Below are 17,454 nucleotides of genomic sequence, written 5' to 3'. Positions count from 1 at the left end.
ACGTTTCTTAAAGGACCATAACGGGTTTGAATTTGAGTATTTTCTGCTCATTTATAAGCCTAGCTTAGTCATATAATTAGAAACTTGGGCATTGAAAAATTGTAAGTTGGAACTTTATTAATATATTTATCATTATAATAGTGTATTATATTTTTTTGTTATTTTAATTATTTGAACGTATTCAATAATATATTTGAACACACTAAATAACGTAATAAATGGTATACATCATAGCATAAGGAATCTTGAAGAAGCATGCTCATTCATCTCATCCCCATCACTGAGTTGCTGCTCTTACACAAAAAGGGTGTCTTGCAGTTGTAGTATTGCCCTTTTCAGTAACTTCTTTTTTATGACTAAAAATCAAGAAATTCATCTCCGGAGGCAGAGAGACACAAAATGGGTGTATGTAATATTTTAATATAAGCACTTTTCAATATATTCCAACCATAAAAGTAGAAACTAATGCCAACACCACTCAGTGGTTGACAATAGGATTTGGGCAGCTCTCTGCAATGTCCAAGTCTGTCATAACGTTTGAGATTGTTCCTCAGAAAACAGAACCAAACATTCAACTTATTTTAAACTGAAATTCAACAGCTATAAAAACATGATTTTCATATGTTCATTTAAATTACCACGCAACCGACAACGTTGTTAAGCAACACAGGCACACTTGGAATAACAAGACACCAGCCCTTATATCTTATCTGCTGCATCAGCCGTAGCAGCGGATGGGGTCATTGCAGCCTTTGGCAGCCGACTGCTTCAAACCGTTCCTCCCCCCCTTCTCCAAATACTGCTGATGATACTCTTCTGCTCGATAGAACGTCTTGGCCGGAAGAATTTCTGTCACGATCTTCTTATCCTTGATCTCTTTCTGCTTCGCTTCCAACGACTCTCTACCTAATTCAGCCTGTGTCTCATTGTAATAGTATATCCCAGACCTGTACTGTGTCCCAACATCATTTCCCTGTTAACACAAAAATACAAAATAGATTGAGAAATTATATTTCATAGAAATCAGTCAACAGTACTTTGGTTCAGATGATTGTCGATTCGATTCCTTCTAGAATTTTGTTGCATAGTTGATCGTAAATACTTCCTACACAATTTGTAGTCATGGAAGCATATCCTGACCCGTGTTGGGGACAGAAGTAGAAACCAACCAAACTTTCGATTAAAAAACACAAAAACGTAAATTATCTTCTATTAAGTCTAAGCTAATCCATGTAAAGAGTAAATTAAAATCAGATATTAATCCATCTTTTTGCTACAGCTATTTTTCTTTTTATATAAAAAGATTGTGCAAAAAATAAAACAAACTATTCCTTATTCGACTCAAAATTAATAGATAGAAGTTGGTTCGAGTCCTCAACCATCTAACAAAATTATCCAGTTTTTTTTGTTTTGTTTTTATAAGATTCAATTCCTTACTTTATTCAATGCATCCAAATTAAAAAATTGATTTAATACATCGATATTTCAAATCAACAAAGTGTACTATCCATCCACACGTATGAGATTCAAACACACTACTTGTGAAACCTCAATCTTAACACTCCTCGTTATCATGTCCAAACTTGAACATATAATTTTGATCGACAAAACTAGAAACTCCGCTGGTATTCAACATGGATATCAATTAATAAACGTATAAAACTTAAATTACTCGAGATCAAATCATATTTACTTAATATTTTAAAATATCAAATCAAATTCAAATATACTTAACTCTTCGATTTGACTCATTACGTCTCTAAAAGTATCATAAAATTCATAACTTTACGTCAAATCAAAATAGATGATAGTAGAGCAGATATGAGATAACTCAATCAATTTTGCAAAACAAATACACATAAAAAGTAAATAAATTTCCATTGACCAATTACAAAATAAATTCAAATAAATTTGAATTTTTAGTAAATGAATGACCAAATTGACTAATATTACACAATTAAAGAAAAAAGTAAAAACATATATGCACATACAGAGACATACCTGGCGATTGAGAGTAGTGGGATCATGGCGAGCCCAGAACACATCAAGCAAAGTGGTGTACGGGCAAACCTTCGGGTCAAACTGAACCCGGACCACTTCAGCATGGTTCGTGGATCCGGTGCAGACCAGCTTGTAATTCGGGTTGTCGACATGGCCCTGTGAGTAGCCCACTTCAGTCTTCACCACGCCCTCCACTCTCTGAAACCTCAGTTCCACACCCCAGAAGCAGCCGGCTGCAAACTGGGCCAACTCCAGACCCGGTTCAACTGGAGCATCAGAGTCGGGTTCAAGAGCCGGGTTGATTGGATTCTTGTTCTCTCCTTCACTGGAAGACATTGCTGCTGGTTATAGTTTCGGAATTCGGGTCAAAGATTTATAGTCCGAGTTGGGGGCTGAGAAGCTGAGGCTGTGCATAAACGGAAAGAAAGGGTTAATTACATTTTTTATCCTCATATATTCTCATTAATTCGTTTTTAATGTTGAATTTTTATTTTAATCCTTCAATTTTTAAAATATTAATAGTTTTGATCATTAGACCTAATTAATAACAATTTTGTCCTTTCAAAAAAGATATATAATCCAATTATCTTTTCTCTATGCTCATGGTTAGGCTCAACATGCTTTTGAAAATAAAATTAAACCTCCATAAATTTATATACTAGAAAAAAATTACTATTGGCTACAATATTAATTACTATGGCTAAAAGTCATGGTAAAGACAACTATTAACTACAGTTAAACAAAATTAATACAAAAAACTAAATTTTCCACCATAAAAATATTTTTTGCCACATTTAAAAGCCATAATCAAAACATTTGCAATGACTTTTAGCCACCTTCACAAAAATCACGGCCAACAACCATTGCATGACCGTGGTCAATAACTATTTGCTACAACTATTTGTTATTAATCATGACAATAACCTTAGTTAAATGTTATAATTCTTCTAGTGATACATTTCTTTGACCGACTTGTTCCCGAGGTGTTCCAAGTCCTCGATTTTATGGACTTTCTCCAACCACACTACTCAAAAAATATTGAGGACTTGAAAATTTCGGGAACAAGACAGTAAAAAAAAAGTATGAATTTATAAAGGCTTAATTTTATTTTTGGAAGCATATTGAGCCGATCATGAGCATAGAGAAAAGATAATTGAACTATATATTTTTTCTTTGAAAGGACAAAATGATCATCAGTTAGATTTAAGGATCAAAACTGTTAAATTTTAAAAATTAAAGGACTAAAGTAGTTTTTCAATATATTTAGGAACTGAAATAAATTAATAACAATATATAAGGACCAAATCTGTAATTATCCCTCTAAGGAAATCAGTTGGAGTTGAATTTAGGCGAGTATTGCGGTTAGGTGCATAAATTTTATTTTCTTTTTACCATTTTGATATGATAATTATAATTTCTCAATATTCATACATAAATAGATATGATAATTATAATTATTTAAATATTTTCGAGTATAATATTTTGCTAATATCATATATATTTAAATTACATAAAATAAAGGCAATTTTTACTTAATTAGTCTTTATACATTGGAGTAACACTACTAAATTATATTTTAACTAGTTAATTTTCAGTCCCAAGATTCGAGAATATTGTATTTTTTAAAAAGATAAATAAGTGAAATTATGAATAATTTTATTTAAATTGTAAAATATAAAACTAAATAAATTATATATAATTTAGAAAGATGAGCAGAACTTTTGGATAAAGATTAATCAATGGCATAATCATATTTTATTGAAGAGATTGAATGAATTAAAGAATAAATTTCAATATTTAAAAATTGGTATCACAATAGGGTTTTTTTATAAAATTAATTGTTGTCGCACGTAGTATTCACAAACATATAAAAAAAAACTGCTCTGTAAAATAAAAAGATTTTCAGTGTGAGAAATGAGAAGGAAAGAAGAAATTTTTTTAAGTATATAAAAAGCTTTTGAAAGTACTATTCAAATTAATTTTTTTAGGGTAATTTTAAGTATTAAAAAATTGGTACGATAAACAATTTTCTTTTATATTATTATAGATTATAGATAGTATAGATATAGATTACATAGAAGGCAAGAAGCTACATTTAGCATCATTTATGATTGAAATTAGGCAAAAATGTGTCATCTTATTACCTTCTCTTTCTTAATCATACTATATATTATTTTACATTATGATTACTTTGTAACTAAAAAACTTAATAAAATAATAAAAATTCTTACTATTTAAAAATAATAAAACAAAAAAGAAGTTTAAAAATGGACTTAACCCTAAAATAAGTACATCTTCCTTTGAAGCCAACTGCTCAAAGTCTTCTCAATCTCCTTCTTTTATCAAAATACAAAAAGAGGCGAAATAGACTTACCTAAATACCAAATCCGCAAATCAATCAGCCCAAGCCTTAAACTGTCGTAAAAAAGAAACCCTAAAATCTTATTGTAGTTAAGAGGATTTTTGGTAGTATAACACTATTACTTCTTGTATTTTTAATAATTAAATTTACAATAGCTTCACAAGCAATCACCTATAGCAACTCCTCTAAGATGTTTTAGCTCTTATAATGAGTTTGGCTGTCTCTCATTGCTACCCTCTCACAAATAAAAAGAGGGACCATACCAAGAGACGAGCTATTAATGAACACACCAATGACTAGATTTACAAATTCCACTTCTCCTTATGAGGCCAAAAGGGAAGAAGAATGATAATGAATCCTATTCCTAACATTGTATTCTTGGAGCTAACTAATATAATTTGATGCTTCTCATTTCTCGATTGTCCATGCCCATTCTTGGTTCCTCTTCTCTTTTCCTCTTGGGGAGAGACAATGAAGACATGGCTTTGGCCGACGCCACCTTCCTCACCAGCAATCTCCACCGCTCATCACTTCCTCCTCTTGGATCCTGTTGTGCCTTCAATTTGAATTGTCTGTGGCAAAATGGTGAAGAGTTTTAGGTACTCGACAACGATGTGCTAAGAGTTGATCAACAATTCTGGCTAAAACTATATTCGGGCAGCTAAGAAATACAATTCCAGATAGACTTTCTGCAGTCATAGAAACAAATATCAATTGAGTTCCTTTAGATGACTTAATTTGGACAATACAAATTCCGTTGGTCTTAGTTTTCTCACTGTTATGTCATATTCAGACCATTCAATTTGAGCATATAGAAGAGTTGTGCTGCCTTAACTTTTCTCTCCACAATAAAAATCAAACATCCTAGTCAGTGTAGAAATATCTGTCTAATTAAGCCATCAAAAAAGAAGTGAAAATGACCCTACAAGACAGCTTGAATCATGCTTTATAGTAAAGAAGAAAATGAAATCAATCAGAGATCCAGCAAACCCAATCACACTCATTAATTACATAATTCGTGCATTTTAGGGTCGGCAAAGACCGACATGACATATCGTGTAGGATTTCTTGCCACACAAATCATATGGATATCTCTAGCATGATTCCAGGACTTAGAAAAGCATCATTCTGTTTCATTCATGTCTTAGCTGCACAATTATGCTTCCAATGATCCAAAGAGCATCGCTAACCTTGATTTCAAAGTAGAACAAACATTGACTATAACACAATCAATAATTACTAGGACATAACAATGCTTTCTCTGATTTGAGCTTATTCTAGTAACAAATATCTGAGACTAACATAGACGAATGAACACACAATTGATTCATAGCACAATGGCAATCATCACATTGATCGAACTAAGTCGAGGCAAGAGTATCATTAAAGGTTCTTTTACCTGCACAGAGGAACTCTGCATTCATCAGGTTGTCCACAAATCGAAGAGTGCAATCTAAAAAGCTGCCACATTCTCTTACAGCGCAGACATCCTCCGTTCACACGCTTCATGCAAGTGCCGAAATGCTTGATCAGAAGCTGAAGGCCATGGCAGGTCGAAAACTTGCTACACGGGCCTTTGTGCTTGCTAAGATCCATATCAGACGGCCCGACACTAGTGCACCCTTCAGAGCATATATGCTCAAGACAATCCATTGCTTCACTCAGTTGTATATACAAACTCTGCTGCTCTCTACGCCTCCTCCTCATCTTTCTCCTCTGTCCCACGAAACAAATCAAATTAAGAATTTTTTTCCACTAACAATAGGAATTAGCAGTTTCCTAGGAAGGGCTTACGTTAGGATGTATATACCGATTCAGCTTCGTCGATGAATTGTAAGATCTCGAGCTCAAGATAGGGATCATGGTTTTGCAAGAACTTCCATCCCTCAGTCTCCGCCACAGCCTTGAAATTGTTGGACAACAATTTCATGCACTTGAGCCTAAGATCAGGTGCGTTGCACAATCTTGCAAGCTGAAACACATCCACCACATTGTCAACTGTCAATCTTTGAGCTAATCCTCTTGTACATCTCTGCTTTAGCTGTGGTACTGAGTATACATGCGCCAATGCTAGCAAATGGATTCCAAACTTCTCCATTTGCTCCTCGGTGCATCTGGACGTAGAAGGATATTTTAGTCATATCACATCACAGGAATTTTGTTCCAATTGTATTGGAACTGATGCAAATGTAATTAGGCTGGCCAACCATGAGAACAACTGGTAACATAAAGTATATGATGATCACGAAAGAAACGGTGAGAAAGATGACACGTGTATAACCAATTCAATTTTGACGGCTGATATTATTAAAAAATTATTAAAAGGAAAGAAAATAAATAATGCTTGACGGTTCCGCGTGTGGCGTGAAAGGAACTCACTTGCGGGAATAAAGAAATTGGATGAACACGGGGACGGCGTCGTACGGGACGCCGAGTATGGGAATATTCCGGTCGGAGCTTCGGCGCTTCTGCGGCCTCTCGATTATGCTCTCCAGCACCGGCGATGCAGAAGCCTGTACAATTTTGTCGGAGAACATAAAAAAGCTGAAGAAACACAAAACCGATGTATTCATGCATCTTTCGGATCACATAGTCGAGATGAATGCATCCGAACTAGAAGCATGAAAAATCCAACAGCAACAGTTGGAACAGCAAAAAGAATGAATGTTTGAGGGTTTTAGAGGTAAAACACGACGGGAAAACGCGCGAAATGAAAAGCAATATCGTGAGAAACTACTATCAAATTTTCACGAGTCTCAAAGAAAGAGAGATGTACCAGGATTTTGGAGTGTGCCGGAATGAGCATCCCACTGGAAGTAACAACATGAACGTCAGGTTCAGGCATTTCGACGGCAGCGGCAATAACTCCGTCAGCTGGAGGAGTTGAATGGAGCTCCATTTCGCCGGAAAACTTCTGCAACCGGAACAGATTGACAACTGTAGCAAAGATCTGCAAAAGATAATCCAATACAATATTTTGGTAATGACCGGTAACGCGTTTGTGTTTGAGCTGTGACCGATGATTAATTGAACTGAGCTGCGTTCCTGCATTTATAGACAGTGTATGAAGCCAATTAGCAGCTCAGAAAGCCCAACACGAACCAACTTCGCGGGGCCAACACGCGCTTAACACGCTCGCGTGTTGCACCTCAACATTGGTCATTAACCAACTATGGGCTGTGGCATTTCAGACAAGGAAATTAGACTGACGATGTCTCAGCCTAAACTAAGGTTTCATGAACAAATTCAAATTTATAAATTTGAATTTTATAAAATATGTGAGTATTTATATTATTTATTAAAATATTAATATAATTATATAATTATTAATTTTAAAAATAAAAAAATTGGGCGAGAGTTCTAGTTCAGATCAAATTAAATTTTGATTCGATTAGAATCAAATACATGATAAATATAATTATATTTGTCAAATAATTGATTCGATTCAATCAAAATATAATAAAAAAGTTTTTCAAAAAACATATGTTAAATATTGAATTACAATTGTAAATATGAATTATTTTAAATTTAATGAAAACTATGTGGATTATTATTAAAAAAATAGAAAATATTTCAAATGATTCAGATTATCTTTTAACTGCGAATATAACATAATAACTATTCTCTATTTCCAATCATATTAATAACTTGATTTGTTGTTAATCACATATTAATTTTTATTTTTAAAATGTACATTATTTTATCTGATTATATACATACAAGTAATGCTGGACACACTAGCGATAAGTAACAAAATTAGGTGAGAGTTATGCATGGAATTATTCCTTAGTGGTATGTGCAATGTGTTGCACACAACTTTAAAGACACGGGAACTCCGAAAAGCTACCTCACCTCTAGGTGATTTTTGCAACAAAAAAAAAAAAACTTTAAAGACATGGACGAAATTCGCGGTTTTTTCAGCAGTTGTACCTGACCGACGTAATCGGCTACTCCCTGTGCTTGTCCTAGTTGTACCTCACGCCCACCCACCGCCCATTCCGTATCCGCCGAGGGTTTGTTGGGTTGTGGATATTTAAATATATGCACCTAAGGTTCTCATTCTTTCCTTCATCACCTTGTCTCTCTAATCCTTAGAAAACACCATTCGATTTTTTTATTGTAGAAATTATATATAAATATTTTATATATGAATATCAAAAAAATATAGGGATAACCGTACTTCCTTTCCTGACGTTTGGTGTAATTATATGTAAACCCTCTATGGTTTGAAAAATTATATTTAGTATCCATAAAATTTGTTTCAATCTAACAAATAGGTCATTTCGTTGGACAAAATTCACTGAATTTATTAAAATTAACAAAAAATTGAATGAAAATTGATGTTTACCCTAAATTGACTTATTGTTGATTTATTATAGGTCAAATAAATTTTTTACGACCAAAATATTCTTATAATGATGAAAATATATATTCTCATGTGCGGCTTTCAATTTGATTGCGAGTTATTATCTTCTCTAACTTTATTTGTGTCCCACGTTTTTATTTTAAAAGAATACCTTACCAGAAAGATGAAATATTATAATTTATGAATTAGCCACTCAGTCTTTTGATAATACTTATCTAGTTATATAATTATGAAAAACAATGAAATAGGAGAAATGGGGTGCAACTGGCAGTTGGTGAGAGACCAACAAGTTTCTATGTTCCAAGGGCTGGGCTACTTCTTGCAGTTAGACAAAAGCATGGGGCGAATCCTCAGCCGGCTTCCGGTTTCCAAGAAAGGGCCAAAAAGTGGAAAAAACATATAATGGGAATAGTTCATGGAACAGGGTGCGACTGGCGACTGGCGACAGGGGTGGTTCTTGGAAGTTGCTTGGGTGCTGTATGAGGAGTCCTCAATTTCTAAGGGCATGTCTTATTTGGTGCGGCTATTAACTACCTGTTGCCACCACAAATTTCAGTTTGAACTAGGTTTTATTCGTATATTAAGTAATTACATAATAATTTACTGTATTTATCATATCAAAGCATTTTGATATTTTTTGCTTCTTTTCTTTTGAGATAATTTTAAAATATCGTTTTGGTTTATTATTTCTCAAGTTAGTAGTGTTATTATTTTTTCACTATTGAAGTTATTATATTTTGGAGACGAATTGTTGTCACCGTTAGCGCAGTGTGGGATAATATTATTGATGTGGTTATAATTTTTGTGGAAAGATGAAATGAGAATTTTATTCTCGGCACAATTACTCACCGGGTGAAATTAGGTCTTAAAGAGAGAATTTTTAAGAGGAAGTATGTAATGTGTTGTTAAATCAATAAATAGTAACCTCCTTGTAAAAAATAATATTTTAAGTATTTATAATGGTGCTGGAAGTTATATAGTGTGGTAGCATATATGTATTTATTATATGATTTATATATATATATAATTTACTTTTTTTCTCGTATAAATAAATGTGGATTACCAACATATACATCAATTATTTTAAAAACAAGGAGCTTACTCATGTTTGAATTTCAATTAATACACTATTTTTATACTATAATCAAAGAGACTCTTGTCATCCGATTGATTTGTTCACTCAAATATATATAATCTTGGGGTTGGCAGTTGATATTATACTTAGTTTTATTTCTTTTCTTGGAATCGTAGTTGTATGCATTCATTTTGAGAGGGCAAGAGAAATTTTTCAATTTGGAGTAGTTTTATCAACGTAGAAGATGAAAATATAATTATTATTTAATTAATATATAATTAAAATAGCGCGAGCATATATGTGATCAAGTTGACCTGATCTTGATAAAAGAATTTCTATACGATAATTTCTCATTCAAGTTCTGTTATAACTTTCGATCTTCTTATTCGCATCTATTATCAAACTAAATCAGTCTTAACGTATCTCGTTTGATTGGTACATTTCTATTAAAATCTCAATGAATTACAATATCGAAATACATGGTTTTGTAGTGATATAACTTAAAAAATTACTACTCGACGATTCCACAGAATAAATAAATAAATAAATAAACTTACACAATTTTGTGGTCAAATTAAAATTCCACCATAAAAATTGCTAATAAAAAAAAAAAGAGGCTAGCGTCCACACCTAAATTATAAGCCGTTTACTTTTATTTAATATAATAATATGAGAGTTGAAAATATTTAAAATAATAATAATTTGTTAAAGTTGAGGTGGGTTGGACGGTTCGTACTTGGATCATATTGGACCGGCAAAAATTGAGACGTGTCAAATGTACTTCAATTTGGCTGTGCCAGATTAACATATGCCCCTATTTAGTGTCACCCTATAATTATTATCAATCGATAATCCTCTTTAATTTATTTTATTTTCATTTATTTTTGTCTGCCTGGTCATTGGAGTCTCCCATTCTTTTCTTCAAAGCTGGGCCTCTTATGATTTTATGAAAAATAATTTTGATGAGGCCCCATTGTAGAATGGGCCTTTTATGGCCCATCTCTTTCTTACTGCTTTCAACATTTTATACTATAATACACTTATCGTGTGATTGGTGTACAATTTAAAAAATATGATTAATCAAATAATAAGTTTATCATACTTGTTGTGCGATTGATTTAGTTTAACCAAATCTGATTTAAGTAAGAATTTTTTTTAGTATTGTTGTACTCTACTTTGAAATTGTGTGCCTAGGGTATGTATGTGTGTGAGACAGAGAGAGTAGGAAAAAGTTCAATTTATTCACACATGTATATTTACAATATTAACACTTGATCACTTGTAAACAAATTCTAAATATTTCTGCTATAAAATAGCCCCACAAATAGTGCATAAACTTGGAGATGTTTAGACTATCAAGCAGTGTGACAATCAAATTCATATACACGGCTGTGTTAGGCCACGATGTCTAGTAGCTTTTAGCATCGTGAGCCCTTCCTACAGTTTAGGGCACCGGAGGCGGCGGTGATGGAGGTAATTAGGGAAGACGGCCGGGCTCCTAAGCTCGATGCCTTAGCATAGCTCGACGAGGCACCAGCACCAGAGGCCGTGAAAAATGCACCATTTAACATGAGGTCCCCTTCTGATCTCCAGTTCCAGTTCTTCCACTCACTTTCTGCTGCATCTTCATATTTCGTCACCTGAATCAAATTTAATAATAGTGTTTTTAAATTAATGTAATTATACTTTTCTTTTTTGAGAAATTTTATTGACTAAATTAAAGTCGGTTCAAAAGGTCTTAATTGAGAAAGTAGATATGCAAGGACCAGTTGAAAAAGCCAACGTGAACAAATTATGGACTTATACTAAAACAAACATACACCAACTGATGTGCCACTCTAAATTTATCTTTATAATTTCTGTCAATTATTTGATTTCTGTAATATTCTTATTATAATAATTGAAAACTTTAAATTTATATAACTTATATATTGTCGATCAAGATTGAGTAAAATTAAGTAATTTTTCTTAGTAGGATTGGGGTTGGGAACAACCTGGGAATTCAAAAAAGACCTTCTTTATCAATAAGAAAAATGATATCAATTCAATCAATTGGTTAATGCAGCTGAACACTATAATTTAAATATATGAATATCGTAAGTGTATTACCTCTTTGTTGAATCTGTCATTCGGAGCAAGAAATCTATTGCCTTGGCTGTTGATAGTGGGTGCGGCGCTGCCTCCAATTGCGTACATCTCCCAGTGAGTGTAGTCATTGTTCACGACGTGAAAGTAACCATGTCTACATCTGTACGGAATAAAAAAAATATTAGATAGAACAATACACTTTTTTTTTATAATAGTCTTGAAAAAAAAATGAACATGTATATTTTAAATTCACCTAGGCATTCTTTGCACAAGTCCTTCTCCGAAGTGATTAAAGGCAATTGTTACTTGCATGCCCTTGTCTTGGGGATACAAGTCACTATGTCCCAATAGCATGACCTTATTATGGTGAGTCATGTAATTATTCGAAATTGTGATAGCCGTTGATCCATGGATGGCATCAATCAGCCCGTCATTGCAGTTGGACAACGAGCAATGATCAACCCATACGTGGCTCCCACCAAAAATCGACACACCATCCCCGTCCGATATGGTTCTCCACCCATAGTGTCGTGGGGAGTCCCTCACCATAGCATTCCCCCCTTGCTTACAATCATGTATGTGAACCCCATGTATGATAATGTTGGTCACGTATTGAATGGTAATGCATGGGCCATTAGCAATGTGCACACTAGCCCCCCTACCATCAATGGTCTTGAATGAGTTCATTATCAACTCCTCCTTCAATTGAATAACCATGTCTCGTGCAAATATAATCCACAAAGGCTGGTCTTGAATAACAGCATAGCGGAGCGTTCCCGGCTTAGGATTAACGGGATCATCATCTCCAGAATCCGTCACCACGTAAATTTCACCATCCTTACCACCTATCGCATTCTTGCCAAATCCAATCGCACAGTCAGCTAACTTCTGGCGGTTCTCTTCCCAATTGGGGTCGCAACGCCAGCAGTCGTCAATGGGATTGCCTGTGTTGCATGACAGGAACCCCAGTTTTCTTCTCGAGACATTCAGTTTCCTGCATAATTATTTTAACAAAAAAAATATAAATATAAAAGATATGTAATTAGTTAAACTGGAATAACTAGAAAAACGACTTTTCTTCAACATACCTATGTACTTCTTGGACTACTAGTTCAGGGTCTTGTAGGGTTGGAGAGGAGGCAATGAGGGAAGGGAATAAGAGGCAAAAAAAGACAAGGAATGGAATTGAAGGGAATGCCATTGCTAAGAGAGAGAAGAATGGAGGGGTTGTGGGGAAGAGAGGGAATGGAGTGAGGATTATAAAGGGAGTACTTAGGTGGCATGAATTTGCTAAAAAGGTAAACCCTACCTATAGCCTCCTTGTTGATTACCGATTCTACCCCCGACGATGGTAGTTTGGGTCGCTAATTTTGTTAAATTTATTATGAAAATTAAACCCCCTTCTCCTCTTCATCTCGTTTTTCTTTCAAGGTTTTTATGCTCAATTATGTGATAGGTTAGTTTAGAATTTAAACCTATCGTAATGTGGGGCTACGTATACTTAATCTGCACTCTCATGCCCATGACATTTGATGATCAATGAGTTTCGAGATCAGCTTTTATGACTCTTGATTGACTTTGTAATTTGGGTTAATTATATTTTATCATTTAAATTATAATTATTTTTACATTTTGATATCTATTTTTTTTTTTCAATTTGCTATCTTAATTTTATTAAATTTTGCATTTTGTCATTTATAACTATTTTTTCATCAAGTTTTTTTGTAAAAAAAAAATTACATGTAATGCACATGTGATATTCAAGGGTTATGCATGTGATATTTTCACATATGCATAACATGTGATTTTTTCAGGCAAAAAAACCCTCATATATGGCAAAGTACAAATTTCGTATAATTCTGATGGTAATTTACCCTTATGATTTTTAGTATCTATATTTCTTTTTCTCTATGTCTATATATATTGTTATATTTCTGTTACTGCATGATAAATAAAGCATGGAATGATTTTATTTAGTGTAAATGTTACCTTAAGCTTGTGTCTTTGTCTCCATATAATAATATGTGGGCATATATAGTGCACGAGAAACAAACATTGCTAATTATTAATCTAATTAATTGGTGCAAACTAAAATTTCTATAAATATGTTTTATTTTATTTTACAATATTTATAACATGAAAAACTATTTGAAATATCGGCAATTAATTTAGTTTTCACGTCTTTTTCTTTTTCCTTTTCCTAATTTTAAATTCTGAAATTAATAATATAGTTTACGATACTTCTTACAGTTGTTTGATTTCTTATTGATTTAAGGCGAAATCAAATTATTAAACATATTTTCGATTGCTAAATCTAAAAGGAAAAAGAAATAATTGATAAGCTAGCTATATCATAAAATTATTTGATTAAAGACGTGCATTTTTGGACATATATATAACACTTGTGTTTATTACACTTACATTTGTCTCCTTAACAACTACTTGACATTGAGGGGATGTCAAAATCTTACTTTCCAACAATGCAATGTAGCATGGTCAATGGTGTACTAGTTTAGTGGTTGCAGTGTTATGAACACGTTTGAGGTCATGGATTCAAGTTTTATCGGATATGTAAATATTTATTTCATTTTTTAAATCAATTTAATAATAAAATATACTGCAATATAGTATGAAAAATTATATTTATCTCACATATACGTATAAATTCTCGAATAAAAATATTAGCATCTATTTATTTATATAATCAATCTTAGTGATTATTAATAATTTTATTATGAAAAAATCAAAATTATTATAACATTACATATATATGCTCAACGATAATTTTAAAATTATCATTTGATATTTTATCACTAATATTATCTTTTATTTTGTTGCAATAACATTGAAAAAATTAGCATTAGTAAAATTTATAGCACAAAAATAAATAGCAGGAAGATAACACTGGTTTGTCTTGATTTCCTTGCCACAGACAGGAATTATCTCTCTTTTTGCATTTCATAAATGTAAATACCAAGTAAGAAAATATATGTAAATTTCAATTTCCTTGCTTATTTTTGTTTATATTTTCATTTTCAGGTTTCAGTTTCGAACCAATCATTAAAGTAAAAATATGCTTGTTTATATGTATTTTTATTGAAAATATATTGATTTAATATCATAGTCCAATATATATAACATAATTTTATTAATTAATCCAAATATATCATATCATTTCGCACAAAAATCTATACAAAATTAATCATATATATTCTTTACCAAATTTAAAAATAAAACACAAATAAATAAGCCCAAGATTCTAAATTTACATCTTAATCAAGATTTATCCACTAATTTAGTGTATTTTGAAGATCATCTATCCATTTGTGGCTATATTTGATCATTGAATTGTGGATGAGGATACCATGAGTACCAATTTTTTATCAGACAGTAGCACATGCTTTGCCTCCAAATTTCAAACTCAAATGGTTCAAAACTGCCCCATTACAAATTATTCTTCTTTATATGATTTTTTGTTATTTCTTCATATTTACTAAATTTCCATGGCAAATTACAGTGACCACCTTATTCCATCTCAAAGCTACATGGTACATTCCCACATATTGGAAAGATTTGATCCTTCACTTGTTTCTTGGACAAAACCAATGCTAGCTAGCCTTTGATTAATAAAGGATTGGATGAATTACAACGGCTTTTTTTAAATTTGTTATAGTTATAAATATATTTTTGTTATTTAAAAAATTATAAACACTCCTTTTAAATTAACGATCATTTAACAAATATCTCCTACAATGAGTTGTCACGAGAAGGTACTTAATAATAAGGGGATAATGGGTCCGTTGCAATTTTTTTCTAAAGCAATAATTTAAATATAGTAAAATAATTAATTAATTAATTAATGTATTCTCAAGAGAACTAAATTTTTAGCCTAAAGAATAGGGTAATACATAGATGTAGGAATGCTATTAATTATATATAATTGGTTGGCCTTAAGTTGAATATTTTCAATATGAATAGGGTGCAAAAATATCAAATAATATATATATATATATATATATATATTAGAAATTAGGTTTATTCAAGTTGTGAATGCGTAAAGAGATATACAAAGAGAAAGATAGTTACAAGATACAAAATTCACGTGATTTGAGAATTTTTTCCACGTAGAGGATTGTTTCGAGTGAATTATAATAAAATATCGCCCCATCAATTATCATACTAGGGCACTTATAAAGTATTATGAAATTACAATCTTACCCCCACTAAAAAATCAGGGACAACCCTCTGCAACCCCCGCTAACTCAGCGTGATTTTGGATCCATGATTGTTGGACTTGCCGGATGTAATGTACAATTATACTATATGCTTCAATAACAAAATTATGTTATTAGGACGATCTACACTACTCACCTAATACAGATCAACAGGACTAATGAATATTTTGTAAAAGAACATGCGTGCAATATTTAGATCAATAACACTACCCAATAATTTAAGTTTCAGAATCGTAATCGCTTACAAATACTTAGAAAATTATTAAAGCAGTTCAAAACAAATCTAAGGATTATAGGCCGCTTACAAGGTTACTACAAATCACCTACCAACTTATCCCTCGATAAAAGAATTTGATTTTTTTTAAAAAAAAAATTCGATCTTATCAACTGATCATCCGATATACATACATGTAAGCAATATTCGATATTCTACCCTTTATACTATTTTTATACTTTAAAAACAATACGCTTACTTTCTTTTATGCACGAAAAGGATGAATAAAGGTACTTGTTACTATTCGTGTTATAATAATTAGTTTGTTGCACATAATTTTGATGTAGAAATTTGTCATTTCACAACTTAATTTTGTTTTCATATATATATTGAAATTTAATTTATGAAAATGTATTGAAGAAAACAATTTTGGTCCTGAAAGTGTGTTGATGAACTTGGTTACATTAATTTAGGGGGGACAAAAGCAACGTGAAGGTCTACGTTAAGGAGGTTGAGCTATTGTTTCAAATAAAGGTGCCCATGTTATCATTATGACTTAGCTATTGTGACTGATTGTTACTTATCAACTTCTTTATCTACTTAATAATAATTATCATATCCATATTTCATATAATAATTTCTTTTCTTTATGTGGTTTATTTATTTCTTGATATGTTCTAAAGATAAGGTTTTTTGTTGAGGAAAATAATGATGTTTTTTTTCCGTTTTTCTACTCCCCATGATCTATGTTATTAATGAAGGATGCGTCGAAAAATTGTACTTTAGAGTTTAAATTTTAAAAAAATAAAGGTGAAAGTTTGATACAAAATAAAAATGCAAAATATATCTCCGGTAAGTTGAAATGTTTGACAAAAGAGAAGAAATAGTGGAGATTTTGTGTACATAATTTTGAATTATTTATAAAAATGTAAAAAAGCAGCTAATGTTATTATCTCGATTTTTTTTTTTAGAATTTGGTTAAATGTGTTTCTTATATAGTAAAATATTGAAAAATTAATTTAAAAAGTTTTCGCAGACACTTTCAAAGTAACGACTTGAGGCTACTAACTTTTAGTCGCTATTTTTGGGGGTAATGGTTTTAAAATATATGGA

General features: G+C 32.1%; 3 protein-coding genes across 4 annotated transcripts; all 3 read right to left on the bottom strand.

Moving 5' to 3' along the window:
- Positions 1-391: 391 nt before the first annotated feature.
- LOC105168555 (peptide methionine sulfoxide reductase) lies at positions 392-2,429 on the bottom strand. Its single transcript, XM_011088688.2, has 2 exons — positions 2,002-2,429; positions 392-973 (listed from the first exon to the last, which is right to left on the bottom strand). The coding sequence occupies exons 1-2, from the start codon at positions 2,335-2,337 to the stop codon at positions 719-721; spliced, it is 591 nt and encodes a 196-aa protein (XP_011086990.1). The 5' UTR covers positions 2,338-2,429; the 3' UTR covers positions 392-718.
- Positions 2,430-4,461: 2,032 nt separating this feature from the next.
- Positions 4,462-7,402, bottom strand: LOC105168554 (BTB/POZ and TAZ domain-containing protein 1). Of its 2 annotated transcripts, XM_011088686.3 has the most exons (5): positions 7,140-7,399; positions 6,743-6,876; positions 6,174-6,477; positions 5,763-6,079; positions 4,462-4,935 (listed from the first exon to the last, which is right to left on the bottom strand). In XM_011088686.3, exons 1-5 carry the CDS (start codon positions 7,260-7,262, stop codon positions 4,752-4,754), a joined length of 1,062 nt encoding a protein of 353 aa, XP_011086988.1. In that variant the 5' UTR covers positions 7,263-7,399; the 3' UTR covers positions 4,462-4,751. The 2 variants fall into 2 exon arrangements, with proteins under 2 accessions (XP_011086988.1, XP_020552135.2); XM_020696476.2 differs by lacking the exon at positions 4,462-4,935 and having other exon boundaries at positions 5,759-6,079; positions 7,140-7,402.
- Positions 7,403-11,026: 3,624 nt separating this feature from the next.
- On the bottom strand, positions 11,027-13,139 carry LOC105168553 (putative pectate lyase 22). Its single transcript, XM_011088685.3, has 4 exons — positions 12,981-13,139; positions 12,146-12,886; positions 11,914-12,052; positions 11,027-11,444 (listed from the first exon to the last, which is right to left on the bottom strand). Exons 1-4 carry the CDS (start codon positions 13,091-13,093, stop codon positions 11,223-11,225), a joined length of 1,215 nt encoding a protein of 404 aa, XP_011086987.1. The 5' UTR covers positions 13,094-13,139; the 3' UTR covers positions 11,027-11,222.
- Between the last annotated feature and the right edge of the window lie 4,315 nt (positions 13,140-17,454).

The sequence above is a fragment of the Sesamum indicum genome, linkage group LG8, assembly GCF_026168435.1.
Source record: "Sesamum indicum cultivar Baizhima isolate 11 linkage group LG8, ASM2616843v1, whole genome shotgun sequence".
NCBI lineage: Eukaryota > Viridiplantae > Streptophyta > Magnoliopsida > Lamiales > Pedaliaceae > Sesamum > Sesamum indicum.
Note: the sequence above shows the minus strand (reverse complement) of the source record. Positions and strands in the feature narration are given on the sequence as shown.

Bases quoted from the DNA above. Each gene is read 5' to 3' on its own strand.
- LOC105168555 (XM_011088688.2), bottom strand. From the start codon at position 2,337: ATGTCTTCCAGTGAAGGAGAGAACAAGAATCCAATCAACCCGGCTCTT. The intron at 974-2,001 runs GTATGTCTCTGT...TTGTGTTAACAG, and splicing joins CCACTACTCTCAATCGCCAG to GGAAATGATGTTGGGACACA.
- LOC105168554 (XM_011088686.3), bottom strand. From the start codon at position 7,262: ATGGAGCTCCATTCAACTCCTCCAGCTGACGGAGTTATTGCCGCTGCC. The intron at 6,478-6,742 runs GTGAGTTCCTTT...TTCTACGTCCAG, and splicing joins CAATTTCTTTATTCCCGCAA to ATGCACCGAGGAGCAAATGG. The intron at 4,936-5,762 runs GTAAAAGAACCT...ATTTTGCCACAG, and splicing joins TGCAGAGTTCCTCTGTGCAG to ACAATTCAAATTGAAGGCAC.
- LOC105168553 (XM_011088685.3), bottom strand. From the start codon at position 13,093: ATGGCATTCCCTTCAATTCCATTCCTTGTCTTTTTTTGCCTCTTATTC. The intron at 12,887-12,980 runs GTATGTTGAAGA...ATAATTATGCAG, and splicing joins GTAGTCCAAGAAGTACATAG to GAAACTGAATGTCTCGAGAA. The intron at 12,053-12,145 runs GTGAATTTAAAA...TATTCCGTACAG, and splicing joins CTTGTGCAAAGAATGCCTAG to ATGTAGACATGGTTACTTTC.